The sequence below is a fragment of the Pteropus vampyrus genome, unplaced genomic scaffold (genome assembly GCF_000151845.1).
Source record: "Pteropus vampyrus isolate Shadow unplaced genomic scaffold, Pvam_2.0 Scaffold40, whole genome shotgun sequence".
Classification (NCBI taxonomy): domain Eukaryota; kingdom Metazoa; phylum Chordata; class Mammalia; order Chiroptera; family Pteropodidae; genus Pteropus; species Pteropus vampyrus.
Genome location: NW_011888821.1, coordinates 2,484,702 through 2,507,055, shown reverse-complemented (window position 1 = coordinate 2,507,055; position 22,354 = coordinate 2,484,702). Strand labels below are relative to the sequence as shown.

Sequence of the window (22,354 nt, the reverse complement as noted above, 5' to 3'; positions counted from 1 at the left end):
GACTGGAAAGGTGAGCTTGTTGGCAAATGGGCCATGTTGCCGGTAGGCGGCACCTCCTGCTCTCCACCCAGTGGCCGTACGGATAGTAAAGATGGGAGCCACTGAGTCCTGGAAGGAAGAAAGAAAAGACTGATTGTCAGACCCAGGGTGAGAGCAGAGAGAGTTAGACCCACATCTCACTGCTCACCATGTTTGCATCCTCTAAGGACTTCACCCCCCCAGGTTACCTCTGGGTTCTGTCCCGGGTCTGGCTGTGTTCCCTGGTCCCATCTAGCATTGCCTTAGAAGACGGGACCGGAGTTGCCTCCACAGCTACCGACTTTTTTCACAGAATTGTATTTTCTCTGAGTGTCAGGAAGTCAGTTCCCAGCTCTCAGGAGGTTCGGTTTCTTAGGCAGTGTGGCAGCTCACAGCCTGGGAGTCCCTGATTCTGTGGGTGCCTTCAGAGCCCCGTCCACTCCCCAGAGCAGGGGTTGGGTCGTGACTGTCCCACCTCCATCGGGTTGCTCTGTCCCTGCTGTGTGCCGCAGGCCAGCACCGCCCTGGCCTCTGGACGCCCCCCCTTTATAAATGGCCCGCGTGCTGCGTCCTACTTCTCAGTCGCGCTTGCTGCACCTTCTCTCTCAGTCGGCGTGTCAGCTGTCTTTTTGCTCCTCTGGGTGAGCTTGGAGCTCGCTTCCATACATTGAGGATTTTTTCTGGGCCAGAACATCAAGAAATTGATTGTATTTGAAGTCTTTCTTCAAAGTAAATGTAATGGAGCTCTGCGTAGGAGCTGAAAGAGTCCTCTGAACAGCATGTGAACTTTGTGCAGGAGGCGGGTCATGTGACTTAGCTGTTCCGAGCCATTTGGTAGTGTTCTGGTTCTCAGATGCCTTGTTGACAAGTGCCATTGGGAAGAGCATGGCTAACTACTTGGGGGGACCAGATCTGTTTGAGAAAGACCTGGTTACAAAATGGATAGTAGGGCAGCAATCATAGTACAGAGTTGTTGGCTGCGTCATCAGTCAAGTGGCCAACACCCCCCCACCCGCCCTCCCAAAAATGGAAACAGTCATCTGTAGGGGAATGGTGGAGTAAATCATGACATCATGTTATGGTGCTGCTCACAATTAAATCCATGTACATGTTTATATATATATATATGTACATATACCGAATTGGGATAGCTGTAATTTATCCATGTAGCGTGAATAGTGTACCATTTTTTTGTTGCTGAGAAAAAGTAAATGCAGATTGTGCTTATGTGTCTATCTGTGAACATCGAGAAAGCCCTGGAAGGTGACACATCAGTGGCCTCCTTCACAGGCTAGGAACGGGGAAGGTCATTATTTCCCCCTATGCATCTCTGCACCCTCCTTGCCTTGCTACTGTGAGCATTTCATTCTTTAAAATCCAAAAGTAAAAATAAACATGAAACCAGAACCTATACAAAAATGTGCATAGCAACTTTATTTGTATTATCCCCAAACTGGTCAGAAGAGTGGCCTGTGTCTGTCATGGAGCCCTCAACAATATAAGTCTTGAGGAAGTTACGCTGAGTGTCAAAGGGGTTCTGGGAGGTGACATACCTATTCGTTTTCTGTAACATCGTTGAAATGACAAATTATGGATGTGGAGAAGATGAGTCATTGCCAGGGGTGATGAAGGGGCACACACAGGGGAGTTGGGTGTGGCTGTGAACGGGCACCCCGAGGGTCCTCGTGTTGAGACTGTTTGGTATTGGGACTGGTGGACACAACACCCTACATATCATAAGTGAGTGCAAGTAAGTAGGAATATCCTGGTTGTGATACACTGTGCTATAATTTTGCAAAATTGTGCTGTTGGGGGGAAATTGGGTAAAGGGAAAGGGACCTCTTATTTCCGTAATAATTGTGAATCTGCAGTTATCACAAAATACGTTCAGTAGAAAAATGAGACTGGGGTGATGTTTGAGAAATGGTGCAGTACAGGTTATGCTGAGAGTAGGTGTTTTAAAAAATATGATGTTAAAGAACCTCTCACAGCATCTTGCTTCTGTGTTCAGGACTTTTTAATCTTTATTTCCTTCTGACTAGTACCTCTGGGTTCATTGGCCACTCCATCTAACTTGTACTATGTCTGAGCAGTGAGCATTCCTCCTTGAGGAAAGGGGCCACATGGGCAGGTAGTATCTCAGAGAGGAATTGTGTAGAGAAAGTGAGAAGAGCAGGGACTCCATAGCCCTACAGACTTGGGGTCCTCCTGTGGCAGTGACCTCACAGCCCAGCTGGGGTCTGGTGACAGAATCTAAGTCCAAGGGTCTATCTGGAAACAGGAAAACATCCCACTCTGCGTCACCTCGGGCTTGTGATCACTATCTGAAACCCAGTGGGCAGCCAGTCAATGGGAGCTACTGGAAGCAAACTGAAGTGGGCCGGCACTGACACAAGCGCCCCGCCCCCATGACCCCCCACCCCCTTGAGGCGCTCTGCTGTGAGCGCCTTTCCCCAACATCTGTGAGAAGCAGATTCCAGATCTCAGTTCTCAGGCTGCCTTTCTTCTTCGTTTTTTTTGATTGCATGAGAATTTCACACATGCTTATGTGGATGCTTCGTGTTGAAAGTTGTGTATAAATTTAATATCAGTTTTATTCCTTGCTTCTTAGGTTTGAGGGTTTTCTGTGTTGTCTTTTTAAAAATATACTTTAAATTCTGGATTTATTTTAGATTTACAGGAAAGTTGCAAAGCTAGTGCCGCGTGTTCCCAAGTACCCTTCATCCCGTGTCCCACCATAGCAACAGCTAAGGAACTAGGAACCACACTTTATTTTTATTTATTTTTTTCCTTCCCATTAGCATCCTCTTTCTGTTTCTGGGCCACTTGGCCTTTTGAGGGTGATTATTTAAATTGATGAAGTTGCTTGACTGTGTTTTTGGTCTTAATTTTGTGGGAGCTTTTAAAAAAAGAATGTTGAGGTGTAGAGCTCTCAGAGATTCTATGCAGTCACTCTGATGTGGACCAGAGAACCCCACCTCCCCTGGCCCCAGCACATTCTACTACAGAGCCATGCAGACATGGCGGGGAACCACAGGCTTGGACAAGAAGGTGACTCAGGAGTTCAGATTGGGGTCCTTATGCTGCTGATGGGTTTCTAGAACCAATGCTGATATTTCTGAACTGTCCTGAAATATATTTGGGGTTGCCAATTAAGAAATGAATATGCAGGAAGATACCAGTGTTCTAGTTTACCTGGATAACCTCTATTTTATGTAGTATTCTTTAAAATGGGTTCAGTGCCAGGAGAGAGAAGATGAGAGGAGGAGGACCAAGCCGAAGCTGGTGAGGGGAGGTGACTTGGAATTCAAAGTGACCTGGTAGAGGTGGGATTAAGATGCGCTGTCAGAGGCTCTGCTTGACTGATCGAGGGACTAAGAGTTGGTACTTCCATGTATTGTGATTTTGCTCACGGGAGCATATCACTAGTTGGAAAAATCAAGGAGGAATCTGGGGGGCTGAGTAGAGAGTGAATCTGAGGCATGGCTGGATCTTTGTGGCCCAGGGTCTTTGCGGTCCTGAAACTATCTTAGTTGGAAGATAGTTAGTGAGGTTTCATTGTGGTGTTTGGTCTCTCCCACCCAGTGTTTTTGTGAGAAGTTTGAGAAGTCTTTGTGAAGTGACAGAAAATGTCAAAGCCAACAAAGTGGAATAATGTTCTTCATCTGTTAGCTCATCCGAGAGTGAGATTCAGGTGCTGCATTAGCGCAGCATCATTTCCATAGCAATTGGCAAGTGTTCTCTGGGTTAGTAGTTCCGTTATGACATCACAAATGGAAGGCAGTGGGAAGAAAAGCTGAATATAAGCATAGGCCTCCTCAGTAAAGGAGGAGAATAGAGGCTTTGTAACTAGCCAAGGTAGCCTTTCGTATGTTTCTAAAGTCATTCTTTAAGAAAGGTATTTTGTACCTTTTTACACATAAATTAAAACGATGCCTCTGATACTTGTCACATGGTTTATTGTGAAAAGGCTTACCAATCACAAGTAATGGAAACAGTTGTCTATCGTTTTTCTGGGTGTCGTATATATCATGGATTGATAATCGCCTTATTTCTCCTGCAGACATTTGGCCTATCTGGGACGTTTCATCTGTTTGAGACATTACATGTTGTCATTGGTGCCAGACATGTCTCCAGTCTTACTTGAGATTGTCGTGTGTCAGAAAATTAGTGTTGTCATACATATTGGCCAAATGAGAGTTGACACATCTGGGAAAATTCCAGCTATGCAGGACATAAAATTCAGGAGCTGGGATCAGTTCCTGGGATCAGTTACAAATACATATCCACGCCAATCTTTCACTTCTTTGATGATGAAGGAGGTTGTCTTATCATTTAGGACGTTTCTGGAAGCCTAGTACAGGATTTTTTGTAGCTATCAGGTGCTTTTATCATTTAATTCTGGTCCAGGGATTTACTGTGTCTTAATTAAATTTTTAATTCTCTTGTTGAACTAACTCACTTATGAAGAAGCATTTTAAAACCGGGTATTCAGCCCCTTAGGAGCTAGACTTGAGTTGCCAGCTTTTTACAAAGGCCCCATGGCAGTTGTTTGAGATCTTCCTGGGGCCAGAGTCCTCATGTACATGGTGGACCAACCAGGGACTTAGTGCCATTTCACAGCCCCTGGCCTTGAGCACCATCTCCATGCTTATGAATGGTGGAAGAGCAGATTGGTCAGCCCATCAGAAAGGGGTATTGCTCAGGAGAACCCCATTCAGCTGTAAAACTCTGCCTGCCTTGCCTTCTGGGGCCAACTGCAGAGAATCCTGTCTTCATTAACACTGGAACAGGATCCCTCATTTTACAAAATATTAGGCTTTCTTCATTCACCACATTGAACTCACTCCTACTGCTGAAAAACTGGTCCAGTTTATTCATTTCTCCACCCTGCACAGTAAGTAAAGTGTTGCGGATGGTGATCCATAGATCTCTTGATCTTGATTTTTATTATTACTGTAACTTCTGGTGAAAAGTGCTCTACCTCAAATCACCAAAACAAACCCTTAAAGATACTTTATTTCATCTGTAATCTTAATTCATTTGGATTTCAGAATCTTCAGAATCACAGATCACGCAAGTTGTGACTTGCCACAGTTGAGACTGCTTACATTTACATAACATCCTAGTTTTAGGAGCAATACTAATACTCTGTTTTGTATACAGAGAATTGCTTATTTGTTATTTTTGCATTTGCGCATTATAAGCCATATTTTAAAGCTATTGCAGTGGGACAGATTTGGGCTGAGGAGCTAAAGTAAAAGTATCAGGCGTGCATCAAGCAAATTACTTGAAGATTTCTAGTGCATTCATGTGATGAGTGTGTGTCTATAGTGAAGAATACTCGTCTGCTTCTATAGAACTTCTTAATAGTTTCTGTGTACCCTCTCCGTGTTTGTTTTTCATGTAAAGGGAAATGGGAATTTATATATTCTTATTCCAGTATACTCTTAAATCTTTTAGAGCAAAGGTTGCACTTATTGCTTGGTATCTTATTTATTTATTTTTTTATAACATAACTTCGAGAACTTTCCATGTAGGTACATTAAGAACCTTTTTAAAAAACGGCTGTATAATAATATTCTGTTGGTGGACTGTGCCTTTTTTTCAGAGCCCTTCATAGGGCTCTTTCCTCATAAAATACTTTTATGGCGGTTTGATGTGCTTAATTTAGGAGGATAAATGTGGATGAAAGACATTTCAGCCAATGTACCTGATTTTTCATTTTGCTTTTTAAGCACATGTTTTAGAGTTTGAGCTAATTAAGTAACAGTAAAAGAATTTCTCCTTTCCCCACTTCTCTCCTCCAATTTTTCTGTCAGGGTCTGGTGGTCAAGGGATCAGTTAAAAAATGTGTATATATATATATTTTTTTAATAGCTTTTAACAAAATTGTTGATCAAGTATGTATATTGATATTTAATAAAACGTCTTAAAGAGTATCAAGATTAGAAGTGGTCTGTCTAAATGTGGGCGGCAGTACCTATTCTTGGCTTCCAAGGTTTTCTCACGTGTGTGTGAGATGCTTAAGAAGGATAAAATGTGGTTTATATTCTGGAATTATTCGAGAGATGTAATCTGACAGTGGTTTGGGGTTTCTGAGAGAATCCACAGGGGGAGAGGGGTGCTGTCCGTGGTGCTGAACCTGAATGAGTGCTGGTCTGAACGCTGGAAGGGCTCTGAGATAACCGAGGCCAGGGACACACCTATGTAGCTATTTTTACACCACATCTCCGTTTGTAGCTGAGACTCAATTTCTGTCCGAGTGGCCGATGCCCCAGAGAAAGCCGAGTGCACAGGCAACAGGCTAGCATTAGTGCAGTCAGCTGTTATGATATGTGGAAGGACAGGATTTAAATGTGAATGAAGTATGGCCCTTTTGGCCAGTAGAGGCTATTTAAATCCTAAGTCTTGTCATAGCCTTTTTTTCCCCCCCCTTTTAAATCATGGACCTTAGTATAAGAAGATTGTTTTTTAAATTAACGAGTGAAAATAGTGATGAGAATGTTACAGTTGGAGTTCACACCTTATATTTGCTAGTCATTGCTTAAAAGTTTTAAATCCATGCTTCTGACTACATGTAAATGTTTCAAGCAAGATTTCAGCCAGCATTTAGAATGACAAAACGATTTTATTAGTTTCTCAATCCTTCGTGGATTCTTTGTACATAACAGCTCTCCTAGGGTTCTCTTTTCCACATTCCCTGCACTCCCTAAAACACCAGTTCTGGATTTTGCATGGATTTATACTTCAGTTATACGATAATTGTCTAGTGACACTTTGAGAATGACAATTTGATGTTCTAAGTCACCGACATGTATCTGCAGTAAAAAGATCTAATGTACACTGTTTTATATATATTAAGTGAACCCTCAACAATATTTTCTCTAGGATTGATTGAGGTTTGATGAGTAGGAAACCTATTTCAAAATAAATACCATTGCAGACGAAGCAGATTATTGTGTGGTATACTCAGTGTTCTAAGTCCCATTTAGCATTTTGGAAGCAGCCCAAGTTCATATTTAGTAAATATACTAGAGAAATCCCTTTTGGGTTAGAGTGCATTTATTACGGAGCAATTGGAACTTACTTGTGACCGGAAATCGTCAAAAATATACCAGTATATTTTTGTGTATTTAATCTAAGCCATGACGGTAAAAACCATGGAATTTCTTTGTTTCCTTTAAAGCTGGAGATACAGATGACCCACCAAGAATTACTCAAAACCCTGTTATCAACGGGAATGTAGCCATGAGCGATGGGCATAACAACACAGAGGAAGATATGGAGGATGGTAAGTACCTGTGGCTTACTTGCACTGGGCAAAAACTGTCAGAAACACAAATATGTTATGCATATTTCTTCCTTGAGTACTTCTGAGTTTCTTAAGTAGCTAGTTTTTAGGAAGTTGTAACTGAAGAAAATTTAGAAGCCTCTTTTAGTGTCGAATTTCAAGGTTGCCTACAAATGTCAAGGTAAGTTGATTTTCCCCAGCCTAGGCGAGAAGGTTTAAATACAGAAGTTTATAGTAGACGGGTGTTTACTCAGGCCTGAAAATTTCCAGCCAAATGTTAGTATTCAGTAGAACAAGTACATATTACTCTCCTCTCCTTCTGGTTTGAAGCAAGATACTTCTAGATGTTGGAACTTGACTATCCTTTGCATTCTTATTGTAGTGTGTATATCAATTGTCTGTAGCTGATAATCCCGCCCCACTCCTGTTAGGAAATCAGAACCAAGTTTTGGGCTTCATTCTCCCACATTAACTTTTGGTCTATATCTTCTATGCAAAAAGTATTTGCATATGTACATGGCATGGACATTTTGTGCCTAGGAAACCGCTTTCTTTCGAGGCAATTTCTTCTTTATAATTTATCAGACTGTGTGACCTGTGTACATTTGCAAGGTCAAAAATCATGAGCAGGTAGCAGCCAGTAATCACTTTATGCAGCCCCTGGAATCTTGCAGTATAATATGAAACCATGTTCTGTCAAAAGCATGTCCATCAATCCTCATGAGGGTTGTGTCCTTCCCAGGGGTGTAACGGGGCAGTTGAAAGAAACCTCATCAGCCACGGGCTGCACCACCAGAAGGACTGCTGTTCAGACCTCCTGCCAAAAGTTCAGCCTCCATGAGAAACTGCAGCCGTAGTTGAGAGTTCTCTCACAGTGCGGTTTACCCCCTGGCAGCTGGCTGAGGCAATATCTGAGGAAGGTAAAGAGGCGTGGTCTAAACCCCGCTGCTTTGTTACCTGTGGAGTGCGCTTTCCACTGTAGACCCAGGGCAATGGTGTGGGTGCGGTCTCTTTGGTTACTGGGCTCTTGGTTTTATTTCAGACACCGGAGATGCCAAAAGCGATTCAGGGAGCACAGTGGGAAGGCACGGCCAGGTCTGTGAGTCAGGGACCGATTTCCTGCTGCTTGTGGAGCAGTAGCTGGCCACCCAGTCACAGCCCTCCCAGTCTAGTTTCCGCAGAGCAATTTCATACTAGTATTTCCATTCATGTTTTTAGCGGGGAGGGCTTGGGAGAAGGCACAGCTGTAGATAAAAGGACAGGGTGTCTCACCCTCCGCACTGTTTGTTGCCTTTTTGGGTGAGTCATTCTTTGTTGTAGGGGGCTGTCCTGTGCATTATAGGATGCCAGTGTCATCCCATGCTAACCCCAAGTCGTGACAACCAAAAATGTCTCTAGATACTACCAGATATCTCTTGGGGGCCTGAATTGCCTCATTTGTGAACCCCCGTTAGGAGGGCATAATGTACGTAAAATCTCCTCCCTCTCAATGCAGTTTTACTGAATTATTAGTAGTAAATAATGGTGCCGAACTATAGAACCTAAAAGTGGAAACGTTCACTGCCATTGTGAATTACCAAATGGAAAAAGCACATTCTAGGAGAAAGTAGAGTGAGGTCTTCAGTAGTAGCTCCTTCCTGGTTTGGATTTTAGGTGCCCTTTGAGAGGTGCCAGGGGTAAGAGAGTGAAAAGATCCTCTCTCTTTGATGACAAAGGGGGCTGGAGGGAGATGGTTCCAGTTCTAGGAGTGGAAGCATTGCTTTAGGGCAGCATTTTCTGTCGTGATTTGTTTTCAAAACCCTCTTCTGCGGGATGTGTGTGTTGTGAATTTAGGAAGTCTGAGGAGTACGAGGTTAAATGTTTTGTCTATTACAGTACTTCTAGCTGTCAGTATCTGAATGTCTTTCTTCAAGGCTTTTTGTTAATGATTCCCCAAGACTCTGAACTTTAGAACCCCTTTTTCCTGAATCTCTTTTTAACATCTTAATCTGGAAAACACTGGATTTCAGTGAACAGTGCCTTGAGTGCGCAGAGGGCCTTAGTAAGGTAGATTTCTTACACAGAAGTTAAATATCTAACAACAGATTAGAAAAATGTTTAGTGAAGTGGAGTACATTTACAAATTCTCTTAACATAGAATTATGGGCAAGTATCAGAATCATTTTCTAGTTGTATCATCTTACTCTACTTCGATTTTACTTTCTTAACTCAGTTTTTCCTGAGGTGACTACAAGAAGTTTTAGAACAAGCAATCTCTGCCAACCTAGATGGATCTAGGTAAACGTCAGTGGTGCCCATGAAACAGAAGTAATTTCTTGGAAATTAACTAGGCCTTGCAAAGACTTGAATTAGAATGAATGATTGGTGTTTGATTAAAATTACTGCAAGAGCACCATTTGGGAAAACTTCAGGCTAACCTTTCTGATTATAAACCAGAAGTATGCTTTTTCATTCAACTGAAACACAGGCTGGTACATTGTTCTCTGCCCTGGGAAGAGAAGATCGTTTTAAGACTGGACACGTGGTAGCTGACCATGTGAGACCTGCCGCTGCTCTCGGGGCAGGGTGGGAAGGTAGCAGGTTATCAAGTTTTCTGTCAGACTGTGTGATGACAGCAGTTAACACAAGCTTATCGTCCTGTCATTTACAATAAAAAGATGCACGAAGTAATGAAATAGATGCTGTGGCATAGGGCAGGTTAGAGTCTTTATTTGGATGAAATACTAATACTGCAAGTATAATCCTAGGTATACCGCTTTCTAAACCATTTTTAATTTTGAAGTAATTATAGACACAGAGGAAGTTGTAAAAATAATACATAGTACCCCTGAGTACTTTTCACCCATGTTTTTGGGCAAAGATTTGTTCCACATAGGGGCATATCAGATGCTTTATCTGCCAAAGATGGGTTTCAAGTTGCCCCTCCTCCCCTCCTTTTTTGGTATTTAATATAATTAATCTTTTGATATTTAATATAATTAACCAATTAGTGTACAGAATTTCCAGCCGTAGGGTGAGATTCTGTTCACATGCAGTCATATGTTAAACTTCCTGATTAGTGTGTTTGGATGATAACGTCTGTTCTGAGGATGTACCTTGAATGTGAGGCAGACTCTCATATCGAATGCTTAAATCCACAAGTGTGAACGGAGCGCCGTGAGCCGCGATGGTGCCAGGCTCGGGGCGCCCAGCCTCTCTGCCTCTGATGGGCCTGCCATCTCTGGACTCAGAGCCACGCTGACTCTGCCGACGTTTGGTCCTATTTAACATTTCAAGGTTAATTCGGGAATTGGACAAAAGTGTGGAGTAGAAGAACAGGAAAGCATTTATAAGATGTATCAGTTTTCGTCTATATAAAAATCTAAGCCTACAAAGAGTTAAGTTGTCTGTGAAAACAAAACAAAAATAGGGGTGTTAGGAGAGAGGTGGTAGCTGCAGCTTTGGATTCTCTAGGCCCCAAGGACTGAATGTCCAGCGGTGATTTCTCCTTTGCTTTTTTTCAGTTCTTGGGGTTACTGTAAAGCAGGCCGGTTTTATTGGGGTCTGTGTTTTGTGGAGTGTTAAGCCAAACGCTGGAATGGCATCCTCCAAATCAGGCAGGGTCACTGCTTAGTGTTCACGAATCTCGGGTGTCGAAACGTCCTCTGGTTACTTTGTAAAATACCTTGGATAAGACACTTTGGATAAGACAAGCTATTTAGTGACAGGGAGCCCCAGTTTCCTCATCTGTAAGGCAGAAATTGAGTAATGGCTGCTTGCGGGATTTAAATGCTGCTCAGATGTGATCTGTGTGTCTGTGGAAAAGTGGTCCGCTTTTCTCCTAAGCCATTCTAGACACCATTCTCTCAGCAAGTTTCTTGCCTTTTCAGTGGACTTTTATTATCTCTCAAAGGGATTAGAGTTGCTTGCCACTGAAAGAGACTCAAATGCAGACGAATGCACCTCTCAGATGTGACTCCCCCTGCTCAGCTCTCTCCTTCCAGAGGGGACTCTGTGGACCGCTGAGCAGGGTTACATGTAGGAAAACAAATGAGGGATGAAGCAAGAGTCTTTAAAAGAAGGTGAAAACGCTGTCACACATCTATTTGGTTTTTACTTCTTCGGTAAAGAATTACCCTCTCATGAGGACTGATGGACATGTTTTCTTAAGAACAAATTCAATTAGTCACCAGTTAAGCAGTTTATGCACATTGAGAAGTCTGCGTCCCAAGCACTCTGCTGTCGCAGTGAAGCTTGGAGACTGATGGGGGAAGGGAGTGTGCCCCTAACATGTTCTTCCCCCAGGCCTTCTGTCTTGTTTGGTGCTTCGGGAGCCTGGGCGCAGGGGTGTCAAAGTAGCACCTGATTCTAAACCGGAAAAAGCTCTCTAGGCTCCTGTTCTGTAGACCAACTGTGTCTCCTCAAAGTGGGGCCCTTGGTCCCCTGGCGCGGCTGTGAGCTGTCCCCGGCCTGCAACAAGACAGGCGCAGAAAGTGAGAGAAAGCATCTAGAAACGTGTGCCTTGCCGCGGCAGTTTTAATGATGTTCTGTAAAAGTGCTGGCCATGACATATTGGCGGGTGGCCTTGGGAGGGCCACTCCTTCATGAGAGGAGTCTGAGAAGCATCAACATGGACACTGCTGGGTTTGTCACAGCTAATCGGCAGCCTGTGTCACTTGTAAATGAATAGCCACCATCAGGAAAAGGTGGAATTGTACAGTGTGACTTTGGTTGAAGGTCTACTGAGAGACAGTGTTTCAGCACTGCGCAGTATCAGAGGACAGCATAATGCCTTAAATTGGCCTTCAGATGCCAGTTTCGTTTCTTTTTTTTTTTTTTTAAGTTACTCCACCTAGAGAGTCCAGGCTGGTGTTTCACAAAAATTCTGAACTAATGAAGTTAACGTTTATTTTTAGGCTAACTTCTTAGCAGTCTTTTTGTTTCTAAACAGTGCTGCGCTTCCTTGGGAATGGCCGTTCCCACTGCCCCGAAGGCCCTGTGTGCCAGCTCAGCACCCCCTCGCCCTCTGCCACCGTGAGCCCTGTCCCCGCACTAAGGCTTACTCGGGGATTAAGATAGAGTAGAATAGATGCTCTTATCACACTGAAGTTCTGAATCTAGGGAAGGCAGGTGTGTGTTACCCTCTGAGTTAGGATTTCACGCACACAAACTGTCATCTCGCTGTTTTGGGTTATTAACAGACTGGAAAGGATACTGTCACTTCCTGGAGAGCTAGGCCTTAGCAGTTAGGTGGCGGTTGTGTGGACTAGCTTTATCCCGCTGGTAGATGTTTTCAGGACTGTTTGTTTCACTGTGCTCGGGCTCTGGTTGACATTGTGTTTTCTTGCAGACACGAGTTGGCGCTCCGAGGCAACCTTTCAGTTCACTGTCGAGCGCTTCAGCAGACTGAGTGAGTCGGTCCTTAGCCCTCCGTGTTTTGTGCGAAATCTGCCATGGAAGATTATGGTGATGCCACGCTTTTATCCAGACAGACCACACCAAAAAAGCGTAGGATTCTTTCTCCAGTGCAATGCTGAATCTGATTCCACGTAAGACAGTTTAAATGATGCAATTACAAATCCACAGATGGTTGTAATACATTACTGGAAGCCAAATTTGATCGGCCTAATTCTTTTTGAATTTTGAACTTTTAAAAAAAAATATTTCCTTGATACCTGTATATAGCCCTTTGATTTCAAATTAAATACATTTCCCTCTTTAAAACTCACTGGTAGGTGTTATAACCAAACTAGAGAAACTGTATTTTTCTTATAAGTAACTAACTAAACTTCACGTGTTAGAATCTACCAGCCCAGGGGACTGGCTGGCTGCTGGATTACCAGCCATAATTCATAATTCCTGTACCCTGGTAACTGCCTGAGGTGAAAATTGTAGTTAAGGAAAATTCTCAGGCCGACCTCCTCCTCATGGTGTGTTAATCAGCTCCTGTGGGTTATTCAGAAAATTCACAATAAAACATTCTTCCAGGCTTTTACAACTTGGGCTGTTTGGCTTATTTTATTTTAGGTGGGGGGAAAGGTACAATATAAAAAGTCTTAAAATTGAGAAAAGTCTTAGTGGTCCCTCTATTAAGAAGAAACTAAAGATTAAAAAAAAAAAAATTAGAGGTCATGGTTTCTGCCTGTTGATTCGATCCTAAAGGTTTGGCTCTTCCCTTTAATTAAAATCTGTCACCATTCATGGTTTATCAGACACTGGTTGAAGACATTGTTTGAAGGAATTCTGGGTCTCTTTGTCCCCAAGTTGCGTCCTTTGGACCATGGCTGTCTAGTGTCCCCGCCACCTCCAGACTGTGGCCCTTTGGTGCCCTCAGAGAAGGTTGTTCCCCATAGGGCACTGGCTCTAGATGGTCTGTCAGAGCTCCAGGGAATACAGTGCGGTTCATTTTTCTTGAATATTTTAAGTGCCAAGCCCATTTTATGGTGCACCCAGGGCCTCTGGAGATAGGTTAAAATTTTTCTTCCTGTGTTCACATGATGACCTGATCCGATGAGTACATGGGCTAGATTCTAGTCTAACGGACAACTTTAGCCTGAACAGTAGTTTAGAAAAACAGTGAGCCCTCCACATCCAGCCTGAAGAACCCTGATGAGTGGAAGTGCCGAGGGGAATGGCACTGCTCTTCTGGGCGTTTGGTTTCAGCTGTGACATCCCTTTATAAGCTCTGCTTTCACTGGAAGCTCTTTGGCGGACTGCTGAAGTCGTGTGCCTTCCTGGTTTTTGAGCATGGATCCAGAGGCCCTTTGTGGACTGTCCCAGATGTGACTGCATCTGTGGTCATTTCTCTTGTGGTTGTGATCGGCACCCATGCTCAGAGTTTCTCAGGGAATCCCCACTGCCCCCATGCAGCCCACCCGAAGGCTGGCGAAACGGTACTTTTGGGAACTTGGGAGCCACAGAAGCTATAGGGTGCGGGAGTGGTGCTTAGAAGTGACACATTGAATAGTAGTAGAACCTAGAATTTTAAGTCTGTTCATCTAAAAAAATAACATCATCACTTTTTCTCTATTATTTTCAAAGAATGTCCGTATTAGATACTAGAACTATTATCTGACCAAAAAGCTGTAGTCTCTTATAGAATCTAAAACATGTATTTTAGAGATAGCAATAAAACACTTGAGTTAAACTTTTTAAAAGTTAAAAAATAAAATAATGATTTTAATCACTACATGGAGGCATTTCCAAACCCTTTTAGTGTCTTTTTCCACTAAAGGTAGCTATGTTCCCTCACCCCTTAAAAAATAAATTTAAAACATGGGAATTTTTGTTGCTTTGTTTTTAAAAATGTGTAAACATCAGTGAAATATGTCAACTAAGGCTTAGATTATTTTCTTTAAACAGGTCGTGGTCTTGTCATGCACAAGCAGTGCTGAAGATAATAAATTACAGAGATGACGAGAAGTCATTCAGTCGTCGTATTAGTCACTTGTTCTTCCATAAAGAAAATGATTGGGGATTTTCCAATTTTATGGCCTGGAGTGTAAGTAACAGTGGATTTAGACTGAGTAATCTGAGCATCATTCTGTGTCGCCCTAAGTCTTTTATTCTTCGGATCCTTCGGATCCTTAGAATCAGAATATTTGTTTTATAAGTTGATCAAGTATTTATGAAAATATGTTTTCTCCAGTTTCCCAGCTGAGATTTTTAGCAGCTAATAGGACTCAAATCTCAACTTTTTGTCAAACATCATAAGGTGGTCAGTAGCTTTCCTGATAGGCTAAATTTTCTTTAAAAGAAATAATACCTATTGGGGCCCTTCCCGAGTCAGGCATAGTCATGGGTGGTTTCATGGGACTTCATTAATTCTCAAGTTCGTTCATTCTGGCTGTCTTTTGCAGAGGTAGAAACTAGTGGAACAGTCCTAACGCCCTGCTCAGTTCTCTAGCATGAGTTCTCTGGGACCTGGGACCTCCTGAGCCTAGCTGATGAGCAGACGCTGGTTCCTCCATTTCTGTGGTGTGGTGCCATGCCCCAGTGCCTCCGGCATGCCCCCTAGAGGAAACAGGATTGTGTTACAGGAACACTGCTTAAAGCAACACTGCGAAACCAGAAGGCACAATCTGAGTGCTTAAAAAAGTAGTATTTTAATCTATTAAGTACTAGGGTAATTGTCTCTTTGGAATGAAGTGAGTATTTGTGTGTTCTTACGCAAGTTGGATATTCTTATTTTTTATAGGAAGTGACGGATCCTGAGAAAGGATTTATAGATGATGACAAAGTGACTTTCGAAGTCTTTGTACAAGCGGATGCTCCCCATGGAGTTGCGTAAGTTTTTCTTAAGTGGGGTGCTGTTAAGAAATGTTTTTTTGTGCTGTAGTGAGAGCATTTGCATATCAACAGATGCATATATGCCACAGATAAGCACCTTCTGTGTGCTCGCCCCTTGGCGCACACACAGAACACCCAGACGTGTGTACCAGCCTCACATCCACTGCTTTGTTTAGCAGATTTGTTGAGCAGTTTCTGTATGCCGGGCCCTGCTATGCAGTAGGAACATGATTATGGTCAGTGAGACAGCGTTGGGTGTCTGTCTCATTGACAGAACGTACAGGCTGGTTGGGTAAAGGAGTGAGACCAGTACGTACATGGCTACAGCCGGAGCGGCTCTGTTTCTATTGTGAAGGAGGGCAGGGTTGTGAAGTTCCGGGGCGGCTCAGTGTGTGCTGACGGCAGAACCACTGAGGGGGTGAAGTAGTGAGTGGGGTACATCAGAGCTTAGAGGAAGGCCTGCGAGCAGATGCTCCATCACTGGTTTGGAGAGGTCTGTGTGCAAGAGGAAGTTTCGGCCTTAAAGGAGGTATTGGTTATTGGCTGATGAGGAAGGACGGTGGAATCGGGGGTAGGGAGAACGACAGGGACAGTGGCACAAGCAGGAGAGTGTGGCCTGGGGCAGCACCTCGGGAAAGTGTGAAGAGTGGAGCCGAAGGCTGGGGTGGTAAGCTGGCGTTGGGTTATAGAAGACCAGCAAGCTTTCTAAGGCCCAGGGCTGAAACAGACACGTTCTGTCTAGGAAGCTCAGCGGCGGCCTCTCGCCCACGGTGTTTTGTTTCCATGTGGCCCTGCTGTCAGGCAAGGGAGCAGTGGGCTGGCCACGAAGGACCTCTTGCTTAGTCCGGGTCCTGGCTGGTGTGTCGGGAATGGGGTATGCCACTAGGAATTTTTTTAAAAAGCAAAATTTGTTAGCTTTTATGTTAATTGGGCTGTACAGGAGGAATCAGGCTTTTCTTGAGTAAACTTTTCAAAGCATACACTTGAGTTGTATTCACATATCAAAGTGGGGGCGCGAAAACAAGGTATTTCACATTAAATATTTTGTGCTTTTTTTTTTTATTTCCTTCATTTTTAAAACCTTCCCCTATGTCTCTTGACTAAACAAGTAGGTTGAGTTTTTCAGCGTTACCAATCAAAACATTGCTTGGTTCAGTCTCACTTGTTGAAACCTATTCAACCATTATCACCTAAATCTTTATGATAGTTTTTAAAATAATCATCAGTGATTTAGGTTTCTTAGATTTTCTTGTCAAGTTTGAAATTTTCACACACGTGAGCATTTTTAACCAGGGCCATTGGGCACACGTGAGTGTGTTTGCAAGGCCGTGGACTGACTGACTCCTGGAATCAGTATTGTGGACCTTGACCTCACAATAATGTCCCCTGTGTGATTGGTCATGCTGGCGGCAGTCCTGCTTGTTCGTGTCTTTGCATTGTATGCAGAGGGAGACGGGAATGGAGTGGGGAGGACTGTTCTGCTTTGAAGTGGCATTCTCTTTAGCCTCCTGTTATTACTTGGTGGAGGGGTGGTCAGTGGGGCCTGTCAACTCTGAGAAAGTCCACCTTTTCTCCTAACCAACCTCCACACGACACGAGGACTAAGAGGCCCTTAGGGGTTTAGAAGTCTGCACCAAATTTGCCAGTGCACGTTTGTCTTCCTGTGTGTGTGGCTGCAGGAAAGGGGGATTTCATCTGCTTCCGTTTCTTGCTGACTACATGTGACCTAATGTGTACGTACTAGGACTCCACCAGGAGTCAGTTCATATAAACATAGCTACTTTAATCGAATGTGCGAGTGCTGATCGTGGTGGCTGATGGCCGTCTGCTGTCAGCAGTGTGTAAGCTGCTTCTCGAGTGCTGGAGTGGAGTTTGCACAGGCCCGTGCACTGGGGCGGATAGAATCGGTGACCACTGAAGGGACCCGTGTGCTGAGAACCCATGGCCTTCATGTCCTGTGGGCCTGGCTGTGAGTTATGAACTCAGAGGGGCGCTTGGCTTTCATGCCTGTGTCCAGATGGTGGGAAGTAGTGAAAAGTCGGCCACTGCTGCTGACATCTAGTCGAGTCGCCCCTGCACATTGTAGAAGCAAGGAGGCATCCTATGCGGTTTTCCCTCAACCTCAAACTGATCTTGTAGGTGGGATTCAAAGAAGCACACGGGCTATGTCGGTTTAAAGAATCAGGGAGCGACTTGTTACATGAACAGCCTGCTGCAGACTTTATTTTTCACAAATCAACTACGAAAGGTAAATGGATGGTCTTTCTCTCCCTCAATCTTCCACCTGCCCTTTTCTCTCAAGTGTTAGGGAACAAGCAAAGTCCTCTGCCAGACTTTGCTTTGTCTCCTTCCTGGACCTCCGTGCTTTCTCCAGGGCCCCTGTTTTATGCCTGTGCATTTCTTTATTCCTCAGTGTTCAGACACTTTAAAGCTAACTGGGGTCATCAAACGTTCACTACAGCGAATATCCTAACTCTGAGCTAGAAACGGTAAAGGTTTGTTTTAAATTTGAAAGCCATTAGTAACATTTGAAAAGTTTTGTCAAAATTGATGAGTTGGAAAACTATTGGCTACAAAGTCTAATTTTCACTTATTATAGATAAAACTTATTTTCATAGCAAAAAAAAAAAAAGACGAGACCTTGCTGGAATCTAATGGAGGAGAGTCATGTGTATTTTAGGAACGTCGTCTGAGCCAGCACAGTTAGTGCCGACTCCTGGTGGTGGGGCCTCTGGCTGCCTCCCTCTCTCCTGTCCCATTCGCACTGGTCTTAGACGGCGTCAATGCCGCGAGGGCGTTATGTCCCGTTATGTCCCGGGGGAGCTGGATGTGGATAGCTTCAGGAGCCTTTTAAGTTTCAGCAAAGCTGTCGTTCACAAGTAGTGTTAAGTTCGAAAATGTTGCTTCGAGAAGGATAAAAGTGGTGTGTGTTCTCTCTGGGTGGTGAGCTATGGGTAGTTTATAAAATGCTTTTTTGCCTTCTTGTATCTTCTAGATTGTTTCAAAAGACTTTCATGATTTAAAAAAAACTTTCTGAACTATTTGGGGAATAATTAAAAGTCTTGACCATTGAGATACCCGAAATGATACTTTCACATCAAATTCCATTTTTATTTCTGAATCAATTCTTTTAGGCTGTGTACATGATGCCAACGGAGGGCGATGATTCATCCAAAAGCGTCCCTTTAGCATTACAGAGAGTGTTCTACGAACTACAGCACAGTGATAAGCCCGTAGGAACAAAAAAGCTAACGAAGTCCTTCGGGTATGTATGGGAAGTCCGCCCTCCCGTTCTGCTTTCGCTGAAGGATGAATGAGCGGCTGGAAGGAGCACGATCAGCGTAGTACAGGCATTTGCTTTTTGACAGAGAGTTTTTATCGTTGAATTGTGTTCGACCTCTTTGGCAGTAGCAGCTTGATTTTAGAATTTTCCTTGAGAAATAATTCACCACTTAAAGCTTTACCTGTCAAGAAAGGGATGTAAATAGTATTTACACGTGCGTACACTTACTGCAAACACAACCTCCCCTTGCAGTAAGTTGTTTAGAATAAGATGAAGTTGTGAACATTTGGATGTCGTGATAAAGTTCTATTTATCTTTGAATTATAACCCCCAAAATCTGGTCAGAAATGCATTTAAGAATGATGGCCCATTATACCATTTAGTCTTTTTAACGTAAGTAAAGTGCTTGTTCATTTATTTGAAATTTGGAAGTTTCGATGTAAATGTTCATTTTATCTCTCTCCCAAGGTGGGAAACTTTAGATAGCTTCATGCAACACGACGTTCAAGAGCTATGTCGAGTGGTAAGTTTTAAGCCATAATTGTATACTGCTGACATCTGATATTCTGAAGCACTGCCAGAAGTCGTTACCAAGTAAAGCCTCAGGCCTACTTCACGTCACTGTAATTCAGATATGCCCATCTTTGCTCAGGACCAAAACTAAGCTAGAAGAAATAAGCAGCACCTCTATAGTTTTAAGAGCCAGAAAGAATGAAAAAAATTGTTATTTGAGAGGGAAGTGTGAGGGGAGACTTGAATTGCAGGGGTAGTAGGTAGTATACGTTTAAGGTGTTAAATTGGCACCTCTGCTTGAGTTACTAATCGAAGACACAACAGGTTGGCTTGAGGAGCTGTCCTGATTACCCTGCTTCACTTTAGAGACCTAACTCCTGTTAGGGTCTGCAGCATCCAGGCCCCTCCTTGTTTAGAAGTCCCCAGTGAAGCGGACCTCCGTGTGGGTGGTTCTCCCCAAAGCAGCCGTAGCCACTAGCAAGCAGATCCCCATCCTCCAGTTCTGATGAAAGATGTGCACACACACATACACACACAACATGAAATGGCTGTTCAAGGTGATTGGCTGGGCAAGGTGTGTTTTCTTTTTTGCAGCAGTAGCTGGATTGAATCCAGTTCATTAAATATCCATGGACAAACCAGTCAATCCTGTTGACAGGCTCAACCTCATTAATCTCTTGGTGTGGACCAATACGAGTTAAGTTTAGTGCTCAATTTACATGCTTTTCCACAGAGGTAAAACGAATATAAAACATGCTTCTAAAGGCACTCCAGATTACTAATTCATTCCAAAGGCTGTGTAGAGGGTTAATCTCAACTGTTGCATGTAGATATTTTTGTAAATAGCCGACCAAGGAAGAAGAATTTTGTATGTTTTTGATAATTGCATGCCAAAGGTCATAATATTCATAGTCTAGAATTTCTGTGACTGTTGAAATTCCCTAGTCAAGTTGCAAATTACTGTATGTTAATTAAGCATAACATTTTCTTAAAGCTAGAACTTTCTCTTCCAGTTGCTCGATAATGTGGAAAATAAGATGAAAGGCACGTGTGTAGAAGGCACCATACCTAAATTATTCAGAGGCAAAATGGTGGTATGTGATTACCAGTTTTAAAGAACAATTTTAGAAGATTTTAAAATGTGAACATTTTGCCAATTGATACTTGCACCGTGTTTTCCTCGTTTGCAGTCCTATATCCAGTGTAAAGAGGTGGACTATCGATCCGATAGAAGAGAAGATTATTATGATATCCAGCTAAGCATAAAAGGAAAGAAAAACAGTAAGTTCTGTGCACACAGGGGCTTGATGACCTGATAATTTCTTTTGTGGTAATTCTTCATTTACACAAGTGCTTTTTATTAAAATGTAGCATACACAGAAAACCACCAAAATGATGAGTATACAGCTAACTGAGTGAACACAGGCTTGTGACCCACTGGTGTCAAGAAACAGAATATTTTCTGGCACACCCAGCCTTGCCTCAGCCCTTTCAGTCACTGCCTCTCCCTCGGAGGGAACTCCTATTTAGGCTCCTAACATCCTATTCTAGGTTATATCTGCATGTTGTTAATATTCATGTAGGATGTAGTCTCTATTTTGCTCAGCATTATGTGCAATTCACCTATATTGCAAGTAGCAATAATTTGATCATTTTCATCGACTTAGAGTATTTCACATTAGGAATATACCACAAGAGTTTTGAAACCATCTTTTTTTCCTTGATAAATACTTCGCTTATTTTCAGTGTGAGGTTATTGGGCATAAGCTCACCGACCTGTCTTGTGCCTATCTCTGGTGCACATGCATTTGCATTTATGCTGAGTGGAATTGCTGGCTCACAGGGGATACACATGGTCAGCTTAATAGATAAAGCCAGCAAGTGTCCCAAAGCAGTTTATCAGTTTCTGTCCCCTAGCAATGTGTGAGTTATCAGACTGTGAGCATTTTGGTGGCAGTATGGTGCTGTCTTGGTTTAAATTTGCATTTCCCTGGAGGTCAGTGGGGTGGTCAGATGCTTATTGACAATTTGGATAGCTTTCTGAACATGATGGAATACAGTAAATAATAACATCCTTGTCTGTAAATTCTGTCACCCGTGAGATATCTAGATCTGTTTCTGTCGATTCACCTTTGTCTTTACCACGGGCTGTATTTTCCAGCTTCGTTGTGTGTCTAGTAATCTTTTATTTTGGGTGTCAGCCATTGTGATTTTTATCTTGAGTGTTGGATATTCTTAACTCTTGTTCTGGGTCATAGTTAAGTTACTTGGAAGTAGTTTGGTTCTTTTGAGGCTTTACTTCTGAGTTTTGTCAGGTGGGAGCACGACAGTTTACAGTTCAGGGCTAATTTGTTTCTACAGCTGAGGCGGCACCTTTCTGAGTTTTTATCCAGCCTCAAGTCCCATGTCTTATGAGGCTTTTCCGCTGTAGCTGGAGAGAGCACGGACTCTTCTCAGGCTGGTATGAACTCGGGGACCCTCTCCCCATGCTTTCAGTGGTTCGTCCCTCTGGCGGTTGCCGGGGCTCTGCCTGTGCCGCTTTCTCCTGCCGGGCACTCTGTCTGTCCTAAGGGTCTGAGCTGCCTTGGGCCCCTCGTGTTCTCGCAGCTGTCTCCTCACTCTTGGGGACACTCAGGGCCCTGTTTGGGCTTCTCTTCCCTGTGCCGCAGCCCAGAAACTACATAGTAGCAGGGGCCCTTGAAGGGCCCTGTCCAAGGTCATGGCCCTGCATCACCTCCTGTCTGGATCTCAGTGTTCCCTGTGGGGTCCAGTGTCCACCTGTCAGTGCAGGAGAGGAAGTCTGGCTCCTGTGAGCCCCTCACAACCAGAGCAGGAGAAGTGCCGCCTGTTTCCAGACGCTCGTTCTGGGTGGGTCGCTGAGACCGTCCCCCGGTGTGGGGCTTGCCTCCTCTTTTAATGTTGCCGTTTGTTTAACAATCTCATAATTTTGGCGTATCAGTCCTTGCTTTCTGTGTCCT

At 43.5% G+C, this 22,354-nt stretch overlaps 1 protein-coding gene across 3 annotated transcripts in view; it reads left to right on the top strand.

Moving 5' to 3' along the window:
• Positions 1-7,177: 7,177 nt before the first annotated feature.
• The window catches only part of USP7 (ubiquitin specific peptidase 7), a 36,294-nt gene continuing 21,117 nt past the window's right edge, over positions 7,178-22,354 (top strand). For 2 of the 3 annotated variants that reach the window (XM_023529612.1, XM_011358357.2), the window contains exons 1-9: positions 7,178-7,312; positions 12,642-12,840; positions 14,654-14,792; positions 15,489-15,577; positions 17,720-17,828; positions 18,715-18,845; positions 19,332-19,386; positions 20,390-20,470; positions 20,567-20,657. In XM_023529612.1, coding sequence (XP_023385380.1) covers positions 7,270-7,312; positions 12,642-12,840; positions 14,654-14,792; positions 15,489-15,577; positions 17,720-17,828; positions 18,715-18,845; positions 19,332-19,386; positions 20,390-20,470; positions 20,567-20,657 — 937 coding nt within the window. In that variant the 5' untranslated portion in view covers positions 7,178-7,269. Of the gene's footprint in view, positions 7,313-8,054; positions 8,233-12,641; positions 12,841-14,653; positions 14,793-15,488; positions 15,578-17,719; positions 17,829-18,714; positions 18,846-19,331; positions 19,387-20,389; positions 20,471-20,566; positions 20,658-22,354 lie in introns of all 3 variants that reach the window. The other variant, XM_023529613.1, reaches the window with a different exon arrangement.